The 26,494-nt window shown below is 47.2% G+C and overlaps 1 protein-coding gene across 2 annotated transcripts; it reads left to right on the plus strand.

Annotated features, from left to right (window-relative positions):
* DHX40 (DEAH-box helicase 40) lies at positions 1-25,993 on the plus strand. 2 transcript variants are annotated; one of them, XM_082201773.1, is made up of 18 exons: positions 1-103; positions 1,212-1,413; positions 1,965-2,110; positions 2,597-2,716; positions 3,812-4,042; positions 6,279-6,345; positions 7,524-7,655; positions 7,886-7,985; positions 9,238-9,324; positions 10,842-11,024; positions 11,163-11,243; positions 13,639-13,796; positions 15,781-15,895; positions 17,153-17,261; positions 19,512-19,606; positions 20,970-21,039; positions 23,129-23,357; positions 24,898-25,993. In XM_082201773.1, the coding sequence occupies exons 2-18, from the start codon at positions 1,230-1,232 to the stop codon at positions 25,032-25,034; spliced, it is 2,244 nt and encodes a 747-aa protein (XP_082057899.1). In that variant the 5' UTR covers positions 1-103; positions 1,212-1,229; the 3' UTR covers positions 25,035-25,993. The 2 variants fall into 2 exon arrangements, with proteins under 2 accessions (XP_082057899.1, XP_082057900.1); XM_082201774.1 differs by lacking the exon at positions 23,129-23,357.
* Positions 25,994-26,494: the final 501 nt, after the last annotated feature.

Raw genomic sequence — 26,494 nt, forward strand, 5'->3', positions numbered from 1 at the left:
ATAGGCGCGCGCCGCTTCCCTGCTGATTTTGAGTTGGGAGAGGAAAAACAAGGGGGGGAAGAGTCGCCTCTAGCCGGGCCACGTGGTTTTCTACCTGCAGAAGGTGTGTGAGCTCAGGGAGGGAGAAGGGGGGGGGGCTCCTGTTTCTCCCCTCTTCAATGGTATGGGAAGGGGGGCTTTTGCTGAATATAGAACACTGGAGATGTTCTAAATTTAGGAGCCACATTTTGTGATTTAAAACTGTTGCCAATATTGTGTAATCCGCCCTGGGACCTTATGGTGAAGGGCGGGTTATTGCAATTATTAAAAGTCCCAGGTTCAATATCTGCCTTTTTTTTAAAAAAAACGGATCAGGTCGGACGTGGCTGGGACAGACTTTCTCAAGCTGAGACTCTTAAGGCAACTGCTGCCAACCAGAGCAGGCGTGTGGAAGCTGCGGTGCTCCAGATGTTGCTGGACTCCAGCTCCCATCAGCCTCAGCCAGCATGGTCAGTGGCCGAGGGGAAAAGGAACTGTATCCCAGTAAGATCTGGGGGGACGTGGGTGGCACTGTGGGTTAAACCACAGAGCCTAGGACTTGCCGATCAGAAGGTCGGCGGTTTGAATCCCTGCGACGGGGTGAGCTCCTGTTGCTCGGTCCCTGCTCCTGCCAACCTAGCAGTTCGAAAGCACGTCAAAGTGCAAGTAGATAAATAGGTACCACTTCGGCGGGAAGGTAAACGGCGTTTCCGTGCGCCGCTCTGGTTCGCCAGAAGCGGCTTAGTCATGCTGGCCACATGACCCGGAAGCTGTATGCCAGCTCCTTCGACCAATAAAGCGAGATTAGCGTCGCCTAATGGTCAGGGGTCCCTTTACCTTTTAAGATCTGGAGGGTTGTCAGTTCCTCATTGCTTCTGGTGAACTATTTGTATCAGGCCACTTCCTGCTAGAGGTTGTGTGTAGGGCTGCCTCCCTTTTTTCTTTTTTACTGAGCTGATTCTGAGCTTGTTGACAAACACATCTAGCAGGTGCCACTTCCCCACTCAGCATGCTTGAGCTCTGTGGAGGAAAGGTGGGATATAAATGTAATAAACAGCAAACAAACAAACAGCTCTCAATACTCCTGTGCTCAGTGGGACTTACTCCCAAATAAGTCTGTTTAGAATTGTGGCCTTCAGGTGACATCTGGAGTTGAATCATTGATCATGGCGTGTTTATATCTCTCTCTTTAGCTCTGCTGTGTTGTACAGATGAAACGAAAATCCAAATTGCACCAAGGAGAAAGGAGAGATGATCTGGGTTTTGCCTCTCTGCCAATCTGCAGATACCGGAAGAAATTAGTTGAGGCTGTTCGAGATAACTCATTTATTGTAGTGACGGGCGAAACAGGCAGTGGTAAAACCACCCAGCTTCCAAAATACTTATTTGAAGAAGGTAACCATATATTTTTCTATATGGTAAAAGCAGTGACTATATTTATTTTCCCTTTATTGCATTTTGGAATATCAATCCCATTAGCCCCAGGCAGCATGGCTGTGCCTCCTGGAACCAATGGGAGTTATAGAGCAAAATACAGTGCTACCTCGGGTTACATACGCTTCAGGTTAAATACGCTTCAGGTTACAGACTCTGCTAACCCAGAAATAGTACCTCGGGCTAAGAACTTTGCTTCAGGATGAGAACAGAAATCGTGCTCCGGCGGCGCAGCAGCAGCAGGAGGCCCCATTAGCTAAAGTGGTGCTTCAAGTTAAGAACAGTTTCAGGTTAAGAACAGACCTCCAGAACGAATTAAGTACTTAACCCGAGATACCAATGTATTTGGATTACACATGTCTCTCTGTCCAGAGGGGTCTGTGTCCTTTATCCTGACAATTCCACATAAAATAATGAATTGCTGCTTTTTCTTTTTTTAAAGGGTTGTTAGTCCAGTCAGTCTCTTTCCTCTTCCTGTGCAACTTCATAAGTCCTTCTGGTCCCTTTTGTAGGTTTTGCCAAGCACGGGGCGATTGGCGTGACACAACCGCGGCGAGTGGCTGCCACGTCCGTGGCTCAGAGGGTGGCGGAGGAGATGGACTGCCCTTTAGGGAGCATCGTGGGGTATCAGGTTCGCTTTGATGAATGTGTCTCGGAGGTACGAGTCGGAATCAGTCTTATCAAACTTTATCTCGTATCCCCCGCCACCTCTGAGTCAAAGGGGGAGGGGAGCTCAAGGCAGAGGGATCAGGAAGCGGCTGTGAAGCTGTTGCAGCGTCTGTCCTCTCCTTCAGATTCTGAGCTCCAAGTGTGTCCCTCTGCACCCAGTCATGTCCTTGGAGGTCTCCCTGCTCTTCTTCAAGCCTCCTGTGTCTTCCACCCTCTAGTTTTCTCCCTCTTCTGATCTTTCTTCTGTGTCCTACCACCAATCTTCTGGGTCCAAGCCTTCTTCCTCTGCGGCTTCGCTAGGGGATCCCTATGCTTCGGCATCCTGACAACTGTGTACATTTGTTGCTCCGCCCACTTTTGCCTCTGGCCCCGCCCTCTACTGGCATGCGATGCCCCCAGAAGCGATGCAGCCCTCGGGTTGAGAAAGGTTCTCCGCATGTGCTCTAACCAAATGCCTGATCTTGAAACCGCACAGGATACTTCCATCCGATACATGACGGACGGCTGCTTCTTGCGGCAGATACTGGCAGATCCACATCTCACCAAATACAGCATCGTCATTCTTGACGAAGCTCACGAGCGGAGTCTGAGCACGGTGAGTAACTAAGCCAGAATGGGCTTATAAAGAGATGCTCGCTTGGCCGCCTAGAAATCGCCTTCAGGAGACTAGGCAGGGGAAGCAAGTGTACAGTTTGGGACACTGTGTACGGTTCTGGATGCCTCGCCTCCAAAAAAAGGACATTGTAGAGTTGGAAAAGGGCCAGAAAATGGCACCCAAAATGATCCAAGGGAGGGAGCAACTCCCCTAGGGAGACAGGTGAAAGCATTTGGGGCTTTTTAGATTGGGGAAAAGGCAAGCATGATAGGCGTTTGTAAAATTATGCATGGAGGGTGTGGCTAGAGAAAGGTTTTTCTCCCTAACAGTAGCAGTAGTAGTCGTAATAATAATAATAATAATAATAATAATAATAATAATTTATTATTTATACTCCGCCCATCTGGCTGGGCTTCCCCAGCCACTCTGGGCGGTTTCCAACAAAATATTAAAATACAGTAATGCATCAAACATTAAAAGCTTCCCTAAAGAGGGGGTGCCTTCAGATGTCTTCTAAAAGTCTGGTAGTTGTTGTTCTCTTTGACATCTGGTGGGAGGGTGTTCCACAGGGCAGGCGCCACCACCGAGAAGGCCCTCTGCCTGGTTCCCTGTAGGCCTCGTGGACATCCAATGCAGATGAAAGATTCAGGATAGAGGAAAATAAATTGCTTCTTCACGTAGTGCTCAGTTAAACTGTGGAACTCGCTTCCCCAGGAGACAGTGATGTCCACCAACTTGTACGGTTTTAAAAGACGACTTGACAAATTGACGGAGGCAAAAGCCATCGGTGGCTACTAGCCACAATAGCTATGTTCTGCCTCTACGGCTGGAGGCAGCAGTGCTTTCAAATGCCACTTACTGGAGCCCACAAGAGGGTAGAGAGTGCTGTTGTGCTCAAATCCTGCTTGAGGGTTCCCTGTGGACAAATGGTTGGCCACTGTGAGAACAGGATGCTGGACTAGATGGGCTATTGGCCTGATCCAGCCGGCTGTGGGTTTTTTGTGTGTCTGGGTGGAAGAAGGCTTGGAAGACCCTCTTATTTCATCCCTGGGAATTTAATGATGACTAGATGCTTGGCTCCCCTCCCGCTTCCAGGATATCCTGTTTGGCCTGCTGAAGCAAATGCTTCAAGGGAAGAAGCCGCCAGAGAGAGAAAGGCCCTTGAAAGTGGTGGTGATGTCGGCCACACTGGACACGGACAGGTTCTCTGAATTCTTCAATTACTGCCCGGTGGTGGACATTCCTGGAAGGAACTATCCGGTGGAGGAGAGGTTCTGTGGTCTGGTGGGCCCGAGGGATGCTGACGGCTCTGCGTATGTTACAGAGGTAACGTATTTTTCGCTTTATAGGACGCACCTGACCATAGGACGCACCTTGTTTTAGAGGGGGAGAACAAGGGAAAAAAATTCTCCCCCTCTCTGCTCAGCGCCCCTTCAGCGAAGCGGCAGGAGAAACGGAGCCCCTTCCATTTCTCCTCCCGCTTTGCTGACGGGGCGCTGCGCAGCTCTCCCTCTCTGCTGAAGCCAGGAGAGTCTTGCTCTCCCGGCTTCAGCAAAAGGAACCCGAAGCCTTTGGAGCGCAGCGCGAGGTCCCTCTGCGCTTTGGAGGCTTCGCGTTGCTATCGCTGAAGCCAAGGAGCCTGCATTCGCTCCATAGGACACACACACACATTTCCCCTTAATTTTTGGAGGGGGAAAAGTGCGTCCTATAGAGCGAAAAATACGGTACTTGCTGGTAGCATCGGGAAGGTCTGTGGCTCAGCAGTAAGCAGCGCCGGCCTCGCTTGCGGAAAGGTCCCAGGTTCAACCCCAGCATCTCCAGGTAGGGACTGGGAACGTCCTGCTGTCTGAAATCCTGGAGGGCCACTGGCAAGCAGTGTAGACAACCTTGAGCAAAATGGAGCTGTTTTCTGACCTGGTATGGCTGTTTTCTGTGTTCAGTTCTGGTGAGGAAAGCACCTTTTCCAATGCCTTAACAACCTCTGGCTGCTCCCACCTTGCCTGTTAATCTTTTCTGGAAGTGGATTAAAATCACATCTAATCATCATTTTCTTCATTATGGGCCTCTGGACTTCCAGCCAAGGTGGCGTCGAGAAAGGTCGTTCTTGGCTGAGCTCCGCAGGCTCTTTTAATGGTTTAACTGTTTTTCTTTCTGTGTGGTAGTGGTGGTGTTGGTTCAGCCGCTATCTAATTTATCAGGGGGCAAGGCCCATTTTAGTGTTGTTTTATTCTCTGGGGACCCAAGAATTGTAAATCAGTTTCAAAGGGAGCTCAACAGCCGTTCTCAGTGTTTACCTATACAGGTTTTAATCTTCATTCTAATAATATTTAAAACCTTTTTTTTAACCTTTTAAACTTTTCAGTGTTTTACCGTTGCATTATGGTCCTCCACGGGGTCACCAAGGAAAATGGCTAGACCTACAAAGGCTTTTTGCCATTTCCTGCACTGACTTGGTATATCTAAAACACTATGATACCACTTTAAAGAGCCATGGCTTCTCCTAAAGAATTCTGGGAGCTGTAGTTTGCTAAGGGTGCTGAGAGTTGTTAGGAGTCTCTCACAGAGCTACAATTCCCAGAGTTCTCTCTGAAGAGGGATTGGTTGTTAAACCACCCTGGGAACTTAATAAATAATGATAATAAATAAAATTGTAGCTCTATGTGGGGAATAGGGGTTTCCTAACAACTTTCAGCACCCTTAACAAATTACAGCTCCCAAAATTATTTGGGGAAAGCTATGACTCTTGGGACGCGGGTGGCGCTGTGGGTTAAACCACTGAGCCTTGGGCTTGCCGATCAGAAGGTCGGTGGTTCGAATCCCCGCAACGGGGTGAGCTCCCGTTGCTCGGTCCCCGCTCCTGCCAACCTAGCAGTTCGAAAGCACGTCAGAGTGCAAGTAGATAAATAGGTTCCGCTCCGGCAGGAAGGTAAACGGCGTTTCCGTGCGCTGCTCTGGTTCGCCAGAAGCGGCTTAGTCATGCTGGCCGCATGACCTGGAAGCTGTATGCCGGCTCCCTCGGCCAGTAAAGCGAGATGAGCGCTGCAACCCCAGAGTCGTTCACGACTGGACTTAATTGTCAGGGGTCCCTTTACCTTGACCTTTTTATGACTCTTTTAACGTGATAATATACAGCTGCAGATGTGTGAATGTGGCCTTGGTGAATGCAGGATGCATCCCAGGACTTCTGAAGTGTCAATGAATGCATTATTTCTCCATCTCTTCTAAGTTATGATGGGGTCTGGCTGAAAAATAGAACTTGGGGGTGGGGCTATGCAGATCAAGGGGTGGAGCTTATACAGCTAGGAACAGGTTTTGAATTCTCAGCAGCTCCTGTTGGGTTTGTGGGCTCCCCCAGGCTGCTGGAGAGCATTTCTGAGCCTGTGAAAGAAGCGTGGGTTTCCCATAGCCTGAAGCCTCAGGTGGCAAAGTGTAGCTTTCCGCACATTGGTTTTTACAGCAGAGGAAGTCTGTGAGTACATGTGTGTGTGAAGGGAAACACTTTGCATGAAAAGGGGGATCTATTTTCAGCCAGTCCTAATCTTATTAATGTTGCTTGTTTCAGACTGTAAAAGTCACCTTGGATATCCACTTGAGCGGCTCAGCTGGAGACATCCTGGTTTTTCTAACAGGTGAGCATTTCCCATGCAGAATAACCACTTTTGATGGTGAAATTACGATATTAATAAAAGCGCACCTGGGTTCTAGCAGGCTCTCATCAGACGATGAGTTCATTGGATTCTCTTGAGTGACCCGGGTTTTGCACTCTGCAGCAGAATATTATAATTTTATTATTTATATTATTGCGTTGTAGCTGACTTAAGTTTTTCTCGGAGTAGACTCATGAAAGCAGATTTTCCTCCATTAGTCAATCAATTTCAATGGGTCTCCTCTTGAGTTTGATTAGTGTGGAATACAGCCCATTATTTATTAGCATGCACAGCTTAATGCTGAAAAAGACTAAAAATAAGCAGCTTGCAACATGCAAAAAAACCCCCAAACAAACCCCATTACACAGGCATTCAGATATAAACATCCATATTTAAAATACACAAAAAAATTATCCTGTAAAGAACAGCACAGGAATTAAAACAGGTGACTCCAGGTTAGGGGATCAAAGGGAGTGTCTGCTTAAACAAGTGCATCTTCAGAAGCCAGTGGGGTGTCAGTGCATATGGAGCCCCTTGCGTTTCAGCAGTGAGTGTATATAATAATAATAATAATAATAATAATTTATTTATACCCCACCCATCTGGCTGGGTTTCCCCAGCCACTCTGGGCAGCTCCCAATCAAATATTAAAAACACAATACAGTATTAAACATTAAAAACTTCCCTAAACAGGGCTGCCTTCAGATGTCTTTTAAAAGTTGGATACAGTGGTACCTCGGGTTACAGACGCTTCAGGTTACAGACTCCGTTAACCCAGAAATAGTACCTCGGGTTAAGAACTTTGCTTCAGGATGAGAACAGAAATCGTGCGGCAGTGGCATAGTGGCAGTGGGAGGCCCCATTAGCTAAAGTGGTGCTTCAGGTTAAGAACAGTTTCAGGTTAAGAACGGACCTCCGGAACGAATTCAGTACTTAACCCGAGGTACCACTGCAGTTGCTTATTTCCTTGACATCTGACAGGGCATTCCACAGGGTGGGCACCACTACCGAGAAGGCCCTCTGCCTGGTTCCCTGTAGCTCCAAACGCAGAGCAGAACGTGGCTAAAGCTGGACAATTTTTTAGAAAACAGGCTTGCAATTTGGGAGCCTTCCCTCTGCCCCCCCATATAAGACCTCCTTGTTTCTCTTTTTGTTTTTAGGCCAATCCGAGATTGAGAAAACCTGCGAGTTGCTTTTCCAAAAGGCAGAGTCCATCGATTACCAATTCGATGTAAGGGATCGCTCTGTCGAAGGCTTGCTCATATTGCCATTATATGGCTCCATGCCAACAGGTGAGTCTGAGTTCTGCTTTGTGAGAACCTCAACTTTCATTACAAACCAGCCAGCCAACAAACCAAGTCGCTAGTCCTTAGGACTCGGAGCTGTCCAGGCAGTGCCTTGCTGAAACCCAGGTTGACTGGGCAAAAAGGCACAGCCTCATTTCTCCTCCCCATGACCCCATTTGAAGAACTAATGACAGACGTCTGTTTCAAGGTCTCTACAACTCTTTTCCGCCCCCCAGATCAACAAAGGAGAATATTCCTCCCTCCTCCTCCAGGAATCAGAAAGTGTGTGGTGGCCACAAATATTGCCGCAACTTCTCTGACAATTGATGGAATCAGGTTAGCTGTTCTGGGTATTTTTTGACCAGGAGAATGAGGCAGAGGCCTGAGAACAGAGGGGTGGGTGACTTGGATATGTATGGCAGGCCAAAATTAATTCCGCCCCCTTACGAGCTCACATGATTCTTCCTTCACCATTTTATTCACATAACAACCCTGTGAGGTAGGTTATGCTGAGAGACCATGACTAGCCCACGTTCTCTCAGTGAAGTTCATGGCTAAGTGGGGATTCGGACCCGTAGCCCAGGACTCTTAACAACTATACCACACTGGCTGTCGCATTTTACGAAATGGGTTATAAATTTATAATAAAAAAATTCCTTCCAGTAGCACCTTAAAGACCAACTGAGTTAGTTCTTGGTATGAGCTTTCGTGTGCATCTTCGTATCTGAAGAAGTGTGCATGCACACGAAAGCTCATACCAAGAACTAACTCAATTGGTCTTTAAGGTGCTACTGGAAGGAATTTTTTTATTATAAATTTAAAAGTAAAGGTAAAGGGACCCCTGAACATTAGGTCCAGTCGTGGCTGACTCTGGGGTTGCGGCGCTCATCTTGCTTTACTGGGCGAGGGAGCTGGTGTACAGCTTCCGGGTCATGTGGCCAGCATGACTAAGCCGCTTCTGGCGAACCAGAGCAGCGCACAGAAATGCCGTTTACCTTCCCGCTGGAGCGGTACCTATTTATCTACTTGCACTTTGATGTGCTTTCGAACTGCTAGGTTGGCAGGAGCTGGGACCGAGCAATGGGAGTGCAACCCGTCGCGGGGATTTGAACTGCCGACCTTCTGATTGGCAAGTCCTAGGCTCTGTGGTTTAACCCACAGCGCCACCCGCGTCCCTGGTTATAAATTTGCAAGTAAATAAATAAAGAGTTCCCAGGGAAGAGGGATCGTTTGTTAAACCACTCTGGGATGGAGTCTCCTAACAACTCTTGGCACCCTCAAGAAACTACAGCTCCCAGGATTCTTTGGGGGAAGAAGCCATGGCAGTTTAAAGAGGCAGGATACTGCTTTAGATGTATATGGTACAGATAGGTCCCTGCCGCACAGAATTAAGAGTCGCTTCTGTTTCTCCGCTCGCCTCTGACTCCACCCACTAGTGACATGTGGCTCCACCCCCAAAAGCAGGCCCACGAGGGAATTTGGGCTTCAGGCTGCAAAAGGTGCCCCACTGCTGGTTTAAGGGGCCGATGTGAAATTAGGCCTGCTGTGATGGTTGAATGCATGGATCACATTTGAGCTTCTCTTTAAGGTACGTGGTGGACAGCGGGTTTGTGAAGCAGTTAAACCACAACCCGAGAGTGGGCTTGGACACGCTGGAAGTTGTCCCCATTTCCAAGTAAGTTTGAGGTACTGTGGGGTTTGTTTCTCACCATTTTAGAAGAAACAGCCTTTCTTATGGAACCTGTAATTTCTCCACAGGCTGCTGCAGCTAATTTATTTGTTATAATTCTGCTCTTCAGCCAAAAGGAAGGCCCCCAGAGCCATCTTTTTTAAGATCACCCCTGCCAGCAGGCGTACAGTCTAAAAAGGCACGACACAAAAGGAAAATGGGCTGGGAGGGCGGAGGAAATAAGCAAATTCAGGTTCAGGTTTTTGGTTGGTAGTAACTATTATTATTATTACAAATATTATAATATATTTGTGTCTGTTATATATTTTGGAAAGTTGTGGGTCTGCTAACTATGCATTTAGACACACCTCTTAAGGTACCATGACCAAAATTTTCATGCGGCGGTAAAACTGCCAGCACGTTTGCAAAGTTAAGCAGGGGGCACGGTGGATGGGAACCTTTCGAAACTGTGCTGATCTTAACCCCTGATTTTACAACTGCCTTGATTTTTAAAAATGAGTTTTTTAGACTTCTCAAGCAATGCTGGATATGTTGCTGCTAGTTACTAATTTAACATCACACATATAACTCTATTCATTTGACCTGCATTCCATTTTATCCTGGCTTTGTAGAATTTCGGAAGGGATCTCTGAGGTCATGCAATCCAACCCTCTGGTCAGTGGCAGGAATCTTGCAACTGCTGAGCCCCTGTCAGACACCTGCTCATCCTTTGCTTAAAACCCTCGGCCAAGGAGGGGACCCTGTTTTACACCAGGGGTCAGCAATCTTTTTCAGCAGGGGGCCGGTCCACTGTCCCTCAGACCTTGTGGGAGGCCGGACTATATTTTGCAAAAAATAATAATGTATGAATTCCTATGCCCCACAAATAACCCAAAGATGCATTTTAAATAAAAGCACACATTCTACTCATGTAAAAACATGCTAATTCCTGGACTGTCCGCGGGCTAGATTTAGAAGGCGATTGGGCAGGATCTGGCCCCCGGGCCTTTGTTTGCCTACCCATGTTTTACACGGAAAGGGAACCCTGTTGTTTTCTCTTTCGAAATTCTGTTCTTTGAAGTACCGTATTTTTTGCTCTATAAGACACACTTTTTCCCTCCTAAAAAGTAAGGGGAAATGTGTGTACGTCTTATGGAGCGAATGCAGGCTGTGCAGCTATCCCAGAAGCCAGAATAGCGAGACAGATTGCTGTGCAGCAATCCCTCTTGCTGTTCTGGCTTCTGGGATTCAGAATATTTTTTTCCTTGTTTTCCTCCTCCAAAAACTAGGTGCGTCTTATGGTCTGGTGCGTCTTATAGAGCGAAAAATACGGTAGCGTGGGGCTGTGCATTGTCTGCAGTCAAAACAATAATTTTCTGTTGCTGCCAAGAGGGCCCCTCTGCTGAGCTTAACACTTGAGAGGGCTTGTGGGGAAGGAGGCGGTCTTTCACATATTTGAAGCCTAAGTTATTTAGTTAGCCGCCAATATATTGATAATCGTTAGTTAATGATCCTCTTTTCAGGAGCGAAGCAATGCAGCGAGCTGGCCGAGCCGGACGGACATCTTCTGGGAAGTGCTACCGGGTGTACAGCAAGGAATTCTGGGAGCAGTGTATGCCCGACCACATGGTTCCAGAGATCAGGCGAACCAGCTTGACCTCTGTCATCCTGACCTTGAAGTGCCTTGCTATCCACGATGTCATCAGGTGCCCATCCTGCCCAACAAGCTGAACGGGGAGTCGCAGGGGTGGGGAAGGGAAGAGGATTGGCGATCTTGTTGCTTCACTTCTTTTTAAGGAATCCCGCAACCTTTGGTGACTTGATTCCCCCCATTTTCTGTTTAGATTTCCTTATTTGGATCGCCCGGAAGAGAGACGTATTCTGGAAGCTCTCAAGGAGCTTTATCAATGCAGCGCTATTGACCGGTAAGTTTAAGCACCTGTGTACACACTGTACATTTATTTTCCCTGTAATTTTCTTAAATTATGTTTACCTCCCATGCACCTTACAAATCAGTAAAAACAAGAGATTGCCGGTTTTCACTCTCCATTGACACATAGAACTATTTACTGGAACATCTCATATTACAGCCATCAGCTGATATTTTCTTCTTCTTTTTGAAAAAACTACTAAGCTCTTATTCCCTGTGTGGCTTGAAATTAAAAATCAATAAAAATATTTATCTGTTGGGAGCCGCCCAGAATGGCTGGGGAAACCCAGCCAGATGGGCGGGGTATAAATAATAAATTATTATTATTATTATTATTATTATTATTATTATTATTATTATTATTATTGAAACAACAACAGTAGATTAAAACAGAGCATATTTTGTACAGGGGCCACCTGGATTGTGCAATAGCACCCGTGAAGTCTTCCTCTGCCACCCAGGAAGCCTTTGGGCACCCCCACCCTGCTCAAGTGTCCCTTTAGTTGTGGGGTGGTGAGTGTGGTTATTTTCCCCCCTCTTTTGAATACAGTGGTACCCCGCAAGACGAATGCCTCGCAAGACGGAAAACCCGCAAGACGAAAGGGTTTTCTGTTTTGGAGGCGCTTCGCAAGACGAATTTCCCTATGGGCTTGCATCGCAAGACGAAAGCCCATAGGGAAATGCTGGCGGTCGGGAGCAAAGACTTTCGCCCACAGCCGGCCTTCAGAAGAGGACCTCTTCTGAAGGCCGGCGGGGGGCAAAAGTCTTTGCTCCCCCCCCCGCCTGCCTTCCCCCCGCCTGCCCCGGGCGATCTTAAAATGCTGGCGGGCGGGAGCAAAGCGTTCGCTGCCGACCCCAGCATTTTAAAATCTCCCCCTGTCCCGGGGAGATTTTAAAATGCTGGGGGTTGGGAGCTGCCGCCCGCCAGCATTTTAAAATCTCCCCGTGTCCCGGGGAGATTTTAAAATGCTGGGGGTCAGGAGCGAAGCGTTCGCTCCCGACCCCCAGCATTTTAAAACGCTGTTCCGAAGCGGGGGGGGGGGGCGGGAACACCTGCCCCAGCCGCCCCACTTCGGAACGCTGTTCCGAAGCGGGGCGGGAACACCTTCTGAAGGCGGGCGGGGGGCGAAAGTCTTTGTCCCCCCTGCCTGCCTTCCCAGGGGCTTTTAAATCGCCCCGGACAGCGGAGAAGTCCTCCGCTGTCCGGGGCGATTTTAAAATGCCGCCCGCCAGCATTTTAAGATCGCCCGGACAGCGGAGAAGTCCTCCGCTGTCCCGGGTTTTTTAAAATGCTGGGGGTGGGAAGAAAAGCCCTTGTCCCCCCCCCCAGCCTTCAGAAGAGGTCCGGGGACAGACTGTCCCCGGACCTGGTCTGAAGGCGGTTTCCCTAGGAACGCATTAATTGATTTTCAATGCATTCCTATGGGAAACCGTGCATCGCAAGACGAAAAACTCGCAAGACGAAGAGACTTGCAGAACGAATTAATTTCGCCTTGCGAGGCACCACTGTAGTTCATAGAGCTGAAGGAGGAAGTTGGAAGAGTGACTCTCTTTCCCACTTCCTCTTTCAGCTCCAATGCACTTTTCACAGCTTGGTTTCATTTTGCTGAATCTGACGACTGTTCCCCAGATCTCTTGGTGAAGCGAATTGTGTGTGTGTTGGGGTGTGGGTGGGTTGTGTGTGGGTTGGGATTGGGATCTGGAGGAGTGGGGGGCGGGTGAGAAATGACCAGAGGGAGTGGTGCACTTGCTCAAAAATGTTGGGAATCATTCTGTATAGAAACAGTAAATATGTTTGTACCTTTAAGAACTGTTTATGGGAGCTTTGGGCAGATTGGTTGCAGCTGGTCATGACTACAGAAGGAGAAAAGCTGCAGTTTGAACTCTGCCTGCAGAAAAAAAACACCCACAAGCTTTGCTGTTTGTTGTTTTGTAATAAACCTTTATTTAATTTGGTTTTACACCAGTCTCATGGTGTCACAGTCTATGTCATCTGCCACCAGTGGAAAATCCCCCTCTAACAAAAAAATACAAATGTGCTCTCAGGTGTAAAAAAGATAGGAGGCCCTGATATACAGTCTGTGTCTGCGTCCAGACTTAAAAGTTCTTTCTGCTACTAATTTCTTCTGCTCCCAAGAATATGGTGGGAGGGGGTTGCAGCTCAGTAGTAGAGTAAATAAATAAAATGACGATTGGGGCAGAAGTGGGCGGAGCTTTGACTTCTCTGATGTCATTTTGCTACTTTATGCAGTGGGTCACGTGACGGCTCTGATGTCACTTTGTGAAATGGAATCACACGCCTAGGGCTAACGGAAGGATAACCAGATTTGCAGATTAGCCCTCATTCCTTTTCCCCCGCCACCCATCTTCTCGCTCTCCCCAAAATTTAGGAGAGGCTACGTGACCAAACTGGGGGAGTTCATGGTGCGGTTCCCCCTGCCTCCGAACCTGACTTGTGCTGTCATAAAGGCTGCCTCTCTAGGCTGCGAAGACTTGATGCTTCCAATCGCAGCCATGCTGTCAGTGGAAAAAGTGTTCATTCGACCAGGTAGGACGGGAGAAGGGGTGGCCGCTGTTGGCCGCTGTGGAGCCAGAGAACACACATTTCCTCCCCTGAAGACGGTCCTTTTAGGGTAGGATCATTCCTTGCGGAGGCCTTAGCCGAGGTTGTTATACTCTGGATCATGATGATAATGATAAGTTTGTGCATCTAGGTAGCCCACATTTTTTTGCATCAAGAAAACGTGACTTCTGTCTAGCCTTGCAAATTAAAAAAATTAAAAAGGCACCCTCCTAATAGCGAACTTGTGTGTTGAGTGCCAACAGCAGTTGAGAGCAAGAGGGTTTCTCAAGAGAACATATAGCACCGGTCCGGAAAGACCTACATTGGATCCCAATACGTTTCTGAACACAAGTGTTGGTGCTGGCCTCTGAAGCCCTAAACAACCTCGGCTCAGTATACCTGAAGGAGCGTCTCCTCCCCCCATCGTCCAGCCCGGACACTGAGGTCCAGCTCCAAGGGCCTTCTGGCGGTTCCCTCACTGCGAGAAGTGAAGCCACAGGGAACCAAGCAGAGGGCCTTCTCAGTGGTGGCGCCTGCCCTGTGGAATGCCCTCCCATCAGATGTCAAGGAAATAAACAACTATCTGACTTTTAGAAGACACCTGAAGGCAGCCCTGTTTAGGGAAGCTTTTAATGTTTGATGTTTGATTGCTTTAGTATTATTATTATTATTATTATTATTATTATTATTATTATTATTAATTATCATCATTAATATTCTGTTGGGAGCCACTCAGATGGCTGGGGTATAAATAAAGTATTATTTAACTAATAGTAGTGTGTTCAGGGAAATTCTTGGGATTATGGAAGTCCAAAAGGCTATTATTAAAACAAAAGACAAGGAGCCCACACCCCACTCCAAAATCCTAGCCCAATCTGAGCATGTTTAGTAGGCATGGAATGTTAAGTATCAGATGGAGAAAGAAAACAGAGAAGGGCTGTGTCTGTGAGAGTGGAAGGTCCTACTTGAGTCAACAACACCTGATAGCTCAAGGGGGCACCCGTGTTTCCCTCCTTATTTAGTCCCCACCACAGCCCTGCGAGGTGGGTTAGACTGAGAAGCACTGAGGGAAATATCTGTTTTCTGTGCTATGGCAGAGGCCTGTAACGGCTGTGGAAACGAAAAAAATAGGCAAAGGGCTGGGCTGGGGAGTGATGCTTGAATAGGAACGATTGTTGTTAGAGGACAAAGGTCCTTTGATGGTCCTCCCCACATTCGCTGGTGGTGCCGGGTAATCTCTGTAACACATTAACTTTGGGTTTCTTTGGCTCAGCAGTCAAAAGCAGTGCATGCTAGCGGTGCCTTTGAAAGGGAGCTGCTGCGGGTGGGGGGCTACTTAATCATTTATCTGTGCCCACTTTAAAAAACCAAACTTGAAAACCTGCCCTGTGCCTCCACAGCTAGCCCCTTTCCCTAGCCAGAAGCTGGGCTGTAGCAACTGAACAGTGACTGGGAGAACACTCTGCTTATGCCCAGAGGCACAGTTTCCCCCACTGCTAATTCTCATGACAGGTTCTGCTAAGCTTTTGTCTCGGACCTTTTTCGGATGTCTAATGATGATGATGATAATAATAATAATAATAATAATAATAATAATAATAATAATAATAAAGAAGTCTTCCTGGATTACTCAACCGTTGTTTCCTGTTGCACCTGACCCAGGAAATGATGATAGAAGCCCGCAAGTACCCAAAAAGCATTAGATTGCTCTGGGAAATTTGGAATAAAAGGAATTGATGACCAACTTCATCCAACTTCTCAAATTCTCAAAGCTTTATTGGCATATAAACAAGATTACAATAAGGTTCTGTACAGTGAAATCACTCAGCAAAATCTGCATCTAGCACTCGTGTAACCACTCGGGAATCCTCACTGTGTGCTGCAGAAACCTGGCTACTATCTCCATCTTATTCCCATCCTGGATAAACATAAGAAATACTACCTTACATTTGTCACCGTATTTCCTTAGGTGATCCTGAGGCTCAGAAAGAAGCTGAGCTCCGACACCAAGAGCTGTCTTTGCAAGCGGGAGGATGCAACGACTTTGCGACTCTCCTGAATGTCTTTGAACAGTGCAAAGCAAGGTACTCAGTGCTGTAAACAAAAAATTGCCCTTTCCCCTTATGGGGTATCCAAAAGCCCATATAGAGTCCTTACATAGGTTCCCTATTGTTGGGAGAGCATAACAGAGGCCAACCAGAGAATATTGAGAAGCAAAGCAGCTAGTAAGCCTGATCTTTATTGATCTGTTGCAACAGGGTGGTTCCCTCACCCGCAGGAGAGGAGGAGGAACCCAGAAAAATGGTGCGCAAGGCCTTATAAAGACTTTTGAAATTGCCACCCTGTAGATCAAGACCACCCCCAGAAACATCATACATACATCACAGAAGGGGTGTAACCTAAGACCACCCCCCAGATACATCATACCTGCATCACAGAAAAGGCAGTCTAAAACAGAAATTTGAACGTTGTTTTTCTCCTGTCGTTGTTCATCTCCTGTCTGGCAGGTTACTTGACTGGATTGCCTGGGGAGCCTGGCCAGTCTTTTGTAGTGATAAATACTTAGTTTCTGGGCCAGGTCACAGGCTCACACCCTATTCAAACACAGACATACCCTTAAAACAGGATTTGTGAGGAAAGAGACAATGGGGAGGTTTCCCACTTTGACCTTGCAGAGAAAACATTTGTTCAATTTAGGAATCAAAATGGTTCCAGGTCGGTCTTCCTGTGCTGATCTATGTACGTGCGGTTATGAACATTACCATATATCTAAGACCTCAAAATTCCTATCACACCTTCCAGGTGTTGTCAGACTACAACTCCCATCAGCCCCTGTTGGTGCGACTATTGGGTCCAGGACGATGGGTGTTGTAGTCCAGCAATATCCGGAAGAATTTTCCTCTTGTGCCAGAATAGCAGATGGCCAGAGGGTTGTAAGTAGGGTTGAGTTCAAGGTTTCGAGGGGTAGATATTAGGGGTGTGGGTCCTTTGCCCGACCTGGGGGCCACATTCCCTTCTGGGCAACATTGCAGGGGCCAGATATCAGCAGTGGGCAGGGCCAGAAGGAAAAGAGGGTGAAGGAACACATGTTAATTTCCTCGCACACGTTACTACATCTTCTGCCCAGGAAAACATCCTGGCACCTGGTAGGGAAGAGACTGCCAGTCAGTGTAGACAGTACTGAGCTAGATAAACTTTGTATAAGGCGGCTTCCTTTCTTATTAAACCAGCCTTTAATTCGGAACCTTGAGGACAGGAATCTTGCTTTGCAGAAAGCAGCTCCCCATGTTCCATTTAAAACAACAGCTTTTGTTGATCTCGCTTATTTCCCTCTGGCTTAGCAAGTCCCCTTCTGCTTGGTGCCGGGATAACTGGGTCCACTGGAGAGCACTGAAGATGGCGTTCAGTGTGGAAGGGCAGCTCTGGGAGATCACCAGCAAGCTGAAGCAGGTGGGTCTACATTGGGGTCTGGGGGTCTTGGGACGGGGCGGGGGGGGCCAGTGTCACGCAGGGGACCTTGGGAGGTTTCCCCAAGGAGCTGTGCACAGTTAGCACTGTGGAAGTCGCTCCCACAATAGGCAGCGATGACCCCCAACTTGGATGGCTTTAAGAGGTTAGACAAATTCATGGAGGCTCTCAGCGGCTGCTGTCAAGATTCCTGCTTGCAGATTTCCCCTTGGCACAGTGAGAAGAGTGTGTTGGACCAGATGGGCGTTTGACCTGATCCTGCACGACTCTTACGCTTCTTAAAGCATTAATAAATGAAAATCTGCCCTTATTCCCTTATGGAGGACACAAGGTTCTCCATCGGTCGGAGATAAGAACAGAGGCCAACCAGAGAATATTGAGAAGCAAAGCAGCTATTAAGCCTGATCTTTATTGAACTGTTGCAACAGGGTGCCCCCTTCGCATGCAGGAGAAGGAGGAGGACCCCGAACCAAGGTGTGCCCGCCCTTATATAGACATTTTAAATTGCCCGCCCTGGAGTCCAAGACCACCCCCAGAAACATCATACCTATATCACAGAAAGGGTGGTCTGCAACAGAAATATGAGTGCGTTCTTTACCTCCTGTCTGGCAGGGTACCTGTTAATGCCTACTTGACTGGATACCCCGGGGAGCCTGGCCAGTCTTTTGTAATGATAAATACTTAGTTCCTGAGCCAGGTCACAGACTCACCCTATTCATACACAGACATACCCTTAAGACAGGATTTGTGAATGAAAAGACAATGGGGAGACTTTTCCATTTTCCTTGACCTTGCAGAGAAATCATTTGGTCAGTTTGGGAGTCAAAATGGTTTCAGGGCTGTTTTCCTGTGCTGCTTCAGACATGTGGTTTATATATTTATGTACGTGTTTGCTTGGTACATTTATGAACGTTATATATATATATATATATATATATATATATATATATATATATATGCAGGTTTTGGTGTCTTCGGGTGTCTTCCCGTGTAAGAGTCGGGGTGTCTGGGCGACGTTTCGACGAGGTCTCACTCGTCATCTTCAGGCTGGTGCTTTCGGCTTCTTGTTACTGGAACAGAGGCTCTGTTCTTCTTGTTACTGGAACAGAGGCTCTGTTCCAGTAACAAGAAGCCGAAAGCACCAGCCTGAAGATGACGAGTGAGACCTCGTCGAAACGTCGCCCAGACACCCCGACTCTTACACGGGAAGACACCCGAAGACACCAAAACCTGCATTCCTGTACCCGTGAAAATCTACGAAAGCATATATATATATATATATATATATATATATATATATATATATATAACCTTAATTTTTTTTATTTCAAAGCTCATGCTTGGCACCCTTCCCTGACATAATAAACTCCTGATTGTCTTTGATTTTGCCTGCTAAAACAGTCATTCCAAAACACAAATTTAGTGTTTCACACACACCAGAGATTTCACAGCTGTCGTTTAGGTTCCCCGCTCCTTACTTTCAAGAGCTGCTAATGCAAGCCTCATTGAACTTAGACCTTTTTATTTTATTTTACTATCTCTTGTACTCTTTACTTACTGTCAAAATTGGCCCATGGAGGGTGGACTGAGGAATCTGGCTGGCACTAGCTTGCAGTTACCTGGTTTGGGTATACTAAGCCCTGCACAGCTTGAGGTCAGGATCCCTGCAAGATTGTCTCGTCCCTTTATATGCCCAGTTGATGACTGCGCTCCGCAGGTGAGGGCCTCCTGAAAATACCATCCCATCAGGAGATTCACTCCGCACAAAATATGAAGCACGCCTTTGGTGTTATTTTGGAGTTTCCTCCCCTTTAAATATTAGACAGACGCCATCTCTGTTGTCTTTTTGGTGCCAGCTGAAGATTTTCCTCTTCCAACACGGCTTTTAAGCAGAGATCTTTCCCAGTCTGCATGTGCCTTGGAATTGTTTGGGGAAAGATGGCTTAGCTTTCTTGTGGGTTTGCCGCCTGGGATACCTTTGGGTGGAAGGGGGAGGATATAAACTTCTTAAATAAATAAATAAAAATAAATAATAGAGGATTGACCTGGAACAAGCATAGCAAACATGGCACCCTCCAGCTGCTGATGGACTACAGCTCCCATGATCCCTGGTGGTTGACCAGGCTGGCTGGGGCTGATGGGAGTTGGAGGACTCATGTTGACTCACCATGGAGTAGAAAGACCTTCCATCAGATTGAGTAAGGCAGTTTTTGGTTCTCTCTCTCTCTTTAGCTGGCAGACTTTCCAAGAGAGCATTTTGACGGCTCCAGGAATGAGATCCTGAGAAGATGTCTCTGTGCAGGTTATTTTGCCAATATCGCCAGGAGGTAAGGAGTTCAACAATCAATCTCCTTATTACGGTCAATTACCAATATCCAGAAATAAATGATGTACAATTGCAGAAAATAATGGCAAGCAGAACTATAGCCATAAAATTACTAATAACTGTATAGTACTATAGGACGCCAGGCATGGAAAACGAGATTTTAAGTTTGCTGAAATTAGTTGAATTTTGCACGCAGCTGCACAATGTTTCACTCCCCCTGGGTACGTTCTTATCCGAAAGGAGCAAAAATGTAGAAAATGCTCATGATGATCCTGGGAATTTCCGTAAAAGGATTTTCAGTAAAAATATTACCTGTGTCATGATAAAAAGAACGACACACAAGGACATGAGTTACCATTTCTACTTCTCTAGATTCACAAGGACATTTACATTAATGGGGGAAAGGAGTGGTGTTGTGGTCTAAACCACTGAGCCTCTTGGGCTTGCCGATCAGAAGGTCGGCATTTTGAATCCGTGCAATGGGGCGAATTCCTGTTGCTTTGTCCCAGCTCCTGAAGTTCGAAAGCATACCAGCGTAGGTAGATAAATAGGTGTCGCTGCGGCAGGAAGGTAAACGGCCTTTCTGTGTGCTCTGGCACTTGTCACGGTGTTCCATGCGCCAGAAGTGGTTTCGTCATGCTGGCCACATGACTCATAAAAGCTGTCTGTCAGCGGAGATGAGCGCTGCACCCCATAGCCGAACTCGACTGGACTTTAACCGTCTAGGGGTCCTTTACTTTTACCTTACGTTGACGACAGGGAAGTTCTTTTGGAACCTCCCCTCCAGAACTGCTGATGGAAGGACATTTAAACATACCAGAGTAAAGGCTCTGGGATGTTTTTGAGTGGAGACTGTGTAAAGGGAGTTCACTGGCTTATAGGGCTGCCGTGCTCTGTCAGTAAGCATGTTATTGGAGGTTAAGACTACAAGCTCATAGAGTCGTAGAATTGTAGAGTTGGAAGGGACGATTCTATGGTTATAGAATATGCCGCTGTCCCATACGGGGATCAAACCGGCAACCTTGGCATTATCAGCACCACGCTCTAACCAGCTGAGCATTGCAGCGGGTTGGACTAGATGATCCTCAGGGTCCCCTTCCAACTCTGTGATTCATTTTGTAGTGTAAATAAAACAGATAGGACAATTATAACAGCAGGTGGAAAATTAAAAGAGGGGGAAACAAAGCTACATAAAACTTGTAGAATGAGTACAGTTGCGCTGGGGTTAAAATGACCAGAGTCCCAAGTCAAAGACTATCGTCAAATAGTCGAGGAAATGTGGTCGTCCCTTTCAGTGGGTGGTGCGGTACGGGCTGGTTTTTGGAAAGTCTGCGTCAACCTCTTCTTGTGTTTTTTGCCCTTAGATCCATAGGCAAGTCGTTCTGTACCATGGACGGTCACGGGAGCACCGTCTACATTCACCCTTCGTCCGCCGTAAGATCCCCCCCTCTGTTAATAATTGCTGGGGAGGGGGGGGGATGGAATGGTTGAACCTTTCTGTAGATTAAGAAGTAAGCCCAGCCAAGCAGATTCTCTGCATTCCTGGCTTTATTTGATGGTATAGGTAAATAGTCTTTTAAAGAGAAAGGTCCCAGGTTCAGTCCCCAATTGCATCCCTGGACAGGGCTGGGAATGTTTTCCTGCTTGAAACCCCCGGAGAGCCATTGCCAGTCAAGGGAGACAATACTGAGGTGGACCAGTGGTCTGACTTGGCACGAGGCAACTTACACCTTATAACCTGTATTTAAAATTGTTTTTTTTCTTTTTTCTTTTCCCCTATTATGTTTTTACTGTAATGTTACTGTTGTTAGCTGCCCTGAGCCTGGCTCTGGCCGGGGAGGGCGGGTATAAATAAAAGTTATTATTATTATTATTATTATTATTATTATTATTATTATTATTAAGCTTTTCACCGAGTCAGACCTGACCGGCAGCAAACTCTCCAGGGTTTCAGACCAGGGGTCTCTTGCCCACCTAGCTTGGGGACACCAGGGATTGAACCTGGGACCTTCTGCAGGCAAAGCAGGCGTTCTTCCACTGAGCTACGGCAGTGTCGTTCATCATGCAGGCAGGGGTCCTGTGGCCAGACGCACAGGGGTTCCTTGATAGCTAGGTGGATATAACAAGGATTTCCCTTAAGACAGGAAGTCGGGAAGCTGCCAGTGCAGTACATGCTTAACTCTGCAGTTTTTACCGGGGTGTACCTTTCTTTAAAGAGCAATGCAGGTGGCGGTTTGATCAGACTTGCCGATCAGAAGGTCGGCGGTTCGAATCCCCGCGACTGGGTGAGCTCCTGTTGCTCGGTCCCTGCTCCTGCCAACCTAGCAGTTCAAAAGCACATCAAAGTGCAAGTAGATAAATAGGTACCACTCTGGCGGGAAGGTAAACGGCGTTTCTGTGCGCTGCTCTGGTTTCGCCAGAAGTGGCTTAGTCCTGCTGGCCACGTGACCCGGAAGCTGTACGCCGGCTCCCTCGGCCAATAAAGCGAGATGAGCGCCGCAATCCCAGAGTCGTCTGCGACTGGACCTAATGGTCAGGGCTCCCTTTACCTTTACATTTCTTTAAGAACATGAGATGAGCCTGCAGGATCAGGCCAGTGGCCCATCTGTGCTAGCATCCTGTTCTCACAGTGGTCAACCAGATGCCTTTGGGAAGGCCACAGGCAGGATCTGAGCAAAAGGGCAACTCTCCCCTCCTGGGCTTTCCAGCAGCTGGCATTCAGAAACATTGCCAACTCCAGCCCTGGCAGCAGAGCAGAGCCATTGTGGTTAGTAGCCATGGATAGCCTTGTCCTCGGTGAATTTGTACAATCCTCTTCTAAAGCCATCCAAATCGGTGTGCTAGCCCTGCCCTCCTGCAGGAGTCAATTCCACTATTTTAGTTTAATAATAATAATAATAATAATAATAATAATAATAATAATAATTTATATCCTGCCCATCTGGCTGGGTTTCCCCAGCCACTCCGGGAGACTCCCAACAAAATATTAAAATACAGTAGTCCATCAAACATTAAAAGCTTCCCTAAACAGGGCTGCCTTCAGATGTCTTCCAAAAGTCTGGTCGTTGTTGTTCTCTTTGACATCTGGTGGGAGGGTGTTCCACAGGGTGGGTGCCACTACTGGGAAGGCCCTCTGCCTGGTTCCCTGTAACTTGGCTTCTCCCCAGAAGGCCCTTGGCGCTGGACCTCAGTGTCCAGGTAGAACGATGGGGGTGGAGATGCTCCATCAGGTATGCAAAGAACTGCTTCCTTTTGCCTTCCTGAAACTTCGGGCGTTCAGATGGCCCTGTTTGGGTTCTGTTATTTTGAGAGGGGGAGAAGGACTTGCTGCATTCCAGCTCCCATCAGCCCCAGCCAGCTGTGTCAGGGATCAGGAATGATGGGCAATGTAGCTCAGGAAGAACTTGGGGCAGAGCATAGCCATCATAGCTAGTGGCCATTGATAACCATCTCCTTCCTGAAAGGAAGCTCCTCTTGTACGAAGTATTTCTGATAACTTGGAAAGCACACATGTCTCCCACAGCTCCGTGATCAGGAAGCCCAGCTGGAATGGATCCTCTTCCATGATGTCCTCGTGACCTCCAAGGTTTACGTCAGGATGGTGTGTCCGGTCCGCTACGAGTGGGTTCAGGACCTGCTGCCCCGGCTGCACAAGATCGACGCTTACGAGCTGAGCAGCATGGCCCGGGAGGAGGTGACGGAGGAGGAGATGGCCAAATGGAGGAACAAGGAGGACCTCGAGAAGCGGAATGGTAAGCTCAAACAAGGCCTCCTCTGTGGTGGCCCCAGGCGGTGGAGTGGAATGGCATCCTCTCCAAAGTTGCATCTTGTGCAATCAGTATCAGAGTATCTGGCTTGCAAGCACAAGGCATGAGGTGGGGCCAGGGAGAAGCCTCTGATTGAAACTGCAGAGAGCATCTGCTAGTCAGTGTAGACGTTACTGAGCTGGATGGACCGGGGTCTGACTCAGTACAGGACCCATGTACCTATGGGACCGCCTCTCCTGGTATGCCCCGTGGAGGACCTTAAGGTCCACAAATGACAACATTTTGGAGGTCCCAAGTCGCAAGGTGCTTAGATTGGTCTCAGCTAGGACCAGGGTCTTTTCAGTACTGGCCCCGACTTGGTGGAACGCTCTGTCACAAGAGACTAGGGCCCTGCGGGACTTGGCATCTTTCCGCAGGGCCTGCAAGACAGAGCTGTTCCGCCTGGCCTTTGGTTTGGGCTCAGTCTGACCCTTCTGTTTCCCTCCCCTTATGGTTTTGATCTATGGGCTACTTTTGAAATGAGGATGCATTTTAAATTGCATTTTAACCTGTATTTTAAATTGGTTTCTCCCCCCCCCCCTTATGTTTTTACTGTAATTTTACTGGTTTTAGCCGCCATGAGCCTGGCTCTGGACAGCGAGGGCAGGGTATAAATAAATAAATTTATTATTATTATTATTAGTTTGCTTCTTGTTTTCCTGTGCCTTTCGATGATTGTTTACAATGCACCCCTTTGGCCAGACGTTTGGCTGAGTGGCTCTTCTCCCTTCCGTTGCAATGATGTTCTGTGCTGCTGTTTTGTTTAAATCTTATTGGCTACTTCATGTATTTATTAGATAGATATCCCTTCCTTCCAAAGGAGCCCAGGGCTGGCATTTTGGATTTTGAAACTGGACTGGATAGACAATCTTTCATCTGTTGTGCCTGTAGTTTGTTGCATGGTTCACTGTAACCAAAGCTGGAGAGAAAGTTGTCCCCAGGCAGAAATAACCAATCACCCCTTTTCGTTGGTAGTTTTATTTTATGATTTTAATTTGGGAAAGGCTGAAGTGCATGGACAGAGCATCTCCCAAAAGGGAATGTGACTCTTGGGCTGAGAAATGTTCTCTAACCCTGTTAGTTCTGCCTTGGCCTTATGATTATCAGCTTGTAGTAACAGAGAGGCGTTTTTCCCCCCACCGGAGTTGTGAAATGCCCTCCCTGCTGATATATGAGTGGCCCTATCATTATTGGCATTCTGCCGGATCCTCAAAACACACCTGTTTAAGTGAGCTGGTGATCTTGTTGTTTTAATTTTTACTTTTTTTAAACATATACAGCGAAAAGAATCATTTTTTTAATTTAGGATGTTTTAATGCTATTGTGCAGTTTAATTATGGATTGATTTTATAGTGGTAAACAGCACAGAAGCCATATTGGCACATAATCAGTATATAAATTTATAAATGATAGTAGTAGTAGTAATAGAAATCCTTCATTTTGCAATATTGATTTCCAGTGTGTGGTTTTCCCCTTTCCCTTTTAGAAAAAGCGACAGACAAGTCTGCAAAGAACATGGAGAAGAGGAATGATAACCAATCCATAAGTGATGCTAGGGCACGGTTCTTAGAAAGGAAGCAGCAGAGAATGCAGGAATTAAATACCTCTTCCAAGGAAACTTGAACCGGCAGCAATCCTCCATCCCTGCCACCCACAATGTACACTTGTTTTACCTGAATTTACACAGATAGAGCTGGGGGAATGGAGATGGTGGGAAGGAAGGACCCAGGGGAGCCCAAGCTGTCACCTGATACCACGGGTGGGTGGAGCTACATCACTGTGTATATAAGGACCAGCCGCAAAGGGACAGCTCTAGTTAGAGAGTCCCAGCGGGTTGCCTTGGAGGCTGAGAGGATGCCATGTCTGCTCGTAGCTCAGAAATGCTTGTAAATGCCTGCAAGCGAGCTGTGGTGGTTGCCGTGTCATGGGTGAGACCCCTCTGAAGGTGTTGAGGCCAAATCAGTTATCTTTTAAGGAGGCAACTACACTACAAACTACACTTCAAACAAGCCCCCGGCTTCTCTTGTCTCTCCTACACCACACACAAACCTTCCTCTCTCATACAGAGACTCTCACACTTCCCTCTCTCATATGCCCTCCTCCTCTTTGTCTCTTTTGCAAGGACTTTCCCCCTGCAAAAGCTGCTTTACAGTTTTCCATGTCAAAATTGATCAAACTGTTGGCGTTGTTTTGCGATCAGAAGAGAAGGCCACTTGACAAAACCCTGGCGGGGAGCCACCTTTTAAAAACGAGTGCATTAAAAATATTTATGGTTCTTACCTGTGCTGCTTCCAAGCACTCTTCATCTATTGGTATTGGGCTTGGAAAGTGGCCTATGACATTGCAACCTTTTTCTAAAAAAGCACACTCACATTGGGTGAACTGTTCAAGCAAGAAGTTATAAAGCTTTTATTCAGCCTTTGAAAGAATATATTCATTGTGATATTGTATATACTTGTTTGTGTGTGTGTGTGTGTGTGTGTGTGTGTGTGTGTATTCTTGGTTGTAAAATAACCACCCCTTTTGTTGAGTAAGAAATGTTTTTTGTACCTTTGTTATAAAGATCTGACAGCTAAAATTGAGTTTTTTGAGTGTATGTCTGTGTGCAATGAATCTTCAGGGTTGATATCAATCTTGGATGGATCTGCTATTCCTCCTTTTGGACCTTCAAGTTGAGTTAAAGATACTGGTCCCCATTGTCTTCCATTTTTCTGCAGGGTTACCTATAGCAAGGGCGTGTGTTTGTGCAGCCCACCATTGTGGTTAGTCTGTGCCATTCCTTTGTGTGGCCTTTTTAAGAACATAAGGAGAGGCTCTGCTGGATTTCCTTGGGGAAATGACGGGCTATATTCCTTGCTGCACCATCTTTCGAGGGCCAGATGCCAGGGTTCTGCAGGGCCAGAAGCAAAAGTGTGTGGAGGAACAAATGCAAACTTTTGTACAACAGCAGGCCAGTTTCTTCAATCCTCCAAGCAGGGAAGAGCCATTGTCACAGTTCAGACACATTCTAGCCAGGCAAGAATACTCAAGGAGGATGAAAAGCAGACACTGGTCAGGAGTATGGCTTGGGGAGAGTCCCAAGG

This window comes from Podarcis vaucheri, assembly GCF_965113315.1.
Source record: "Podarcis vaucheri genome assembly, chromosome: 15".
NCBI classification, from domain to species: Eukaryota; Metazoa; Chordata; class Lepidosauria; order Squamata; family Lacertidae; genus Podarcis; species Podarcis vaucheri.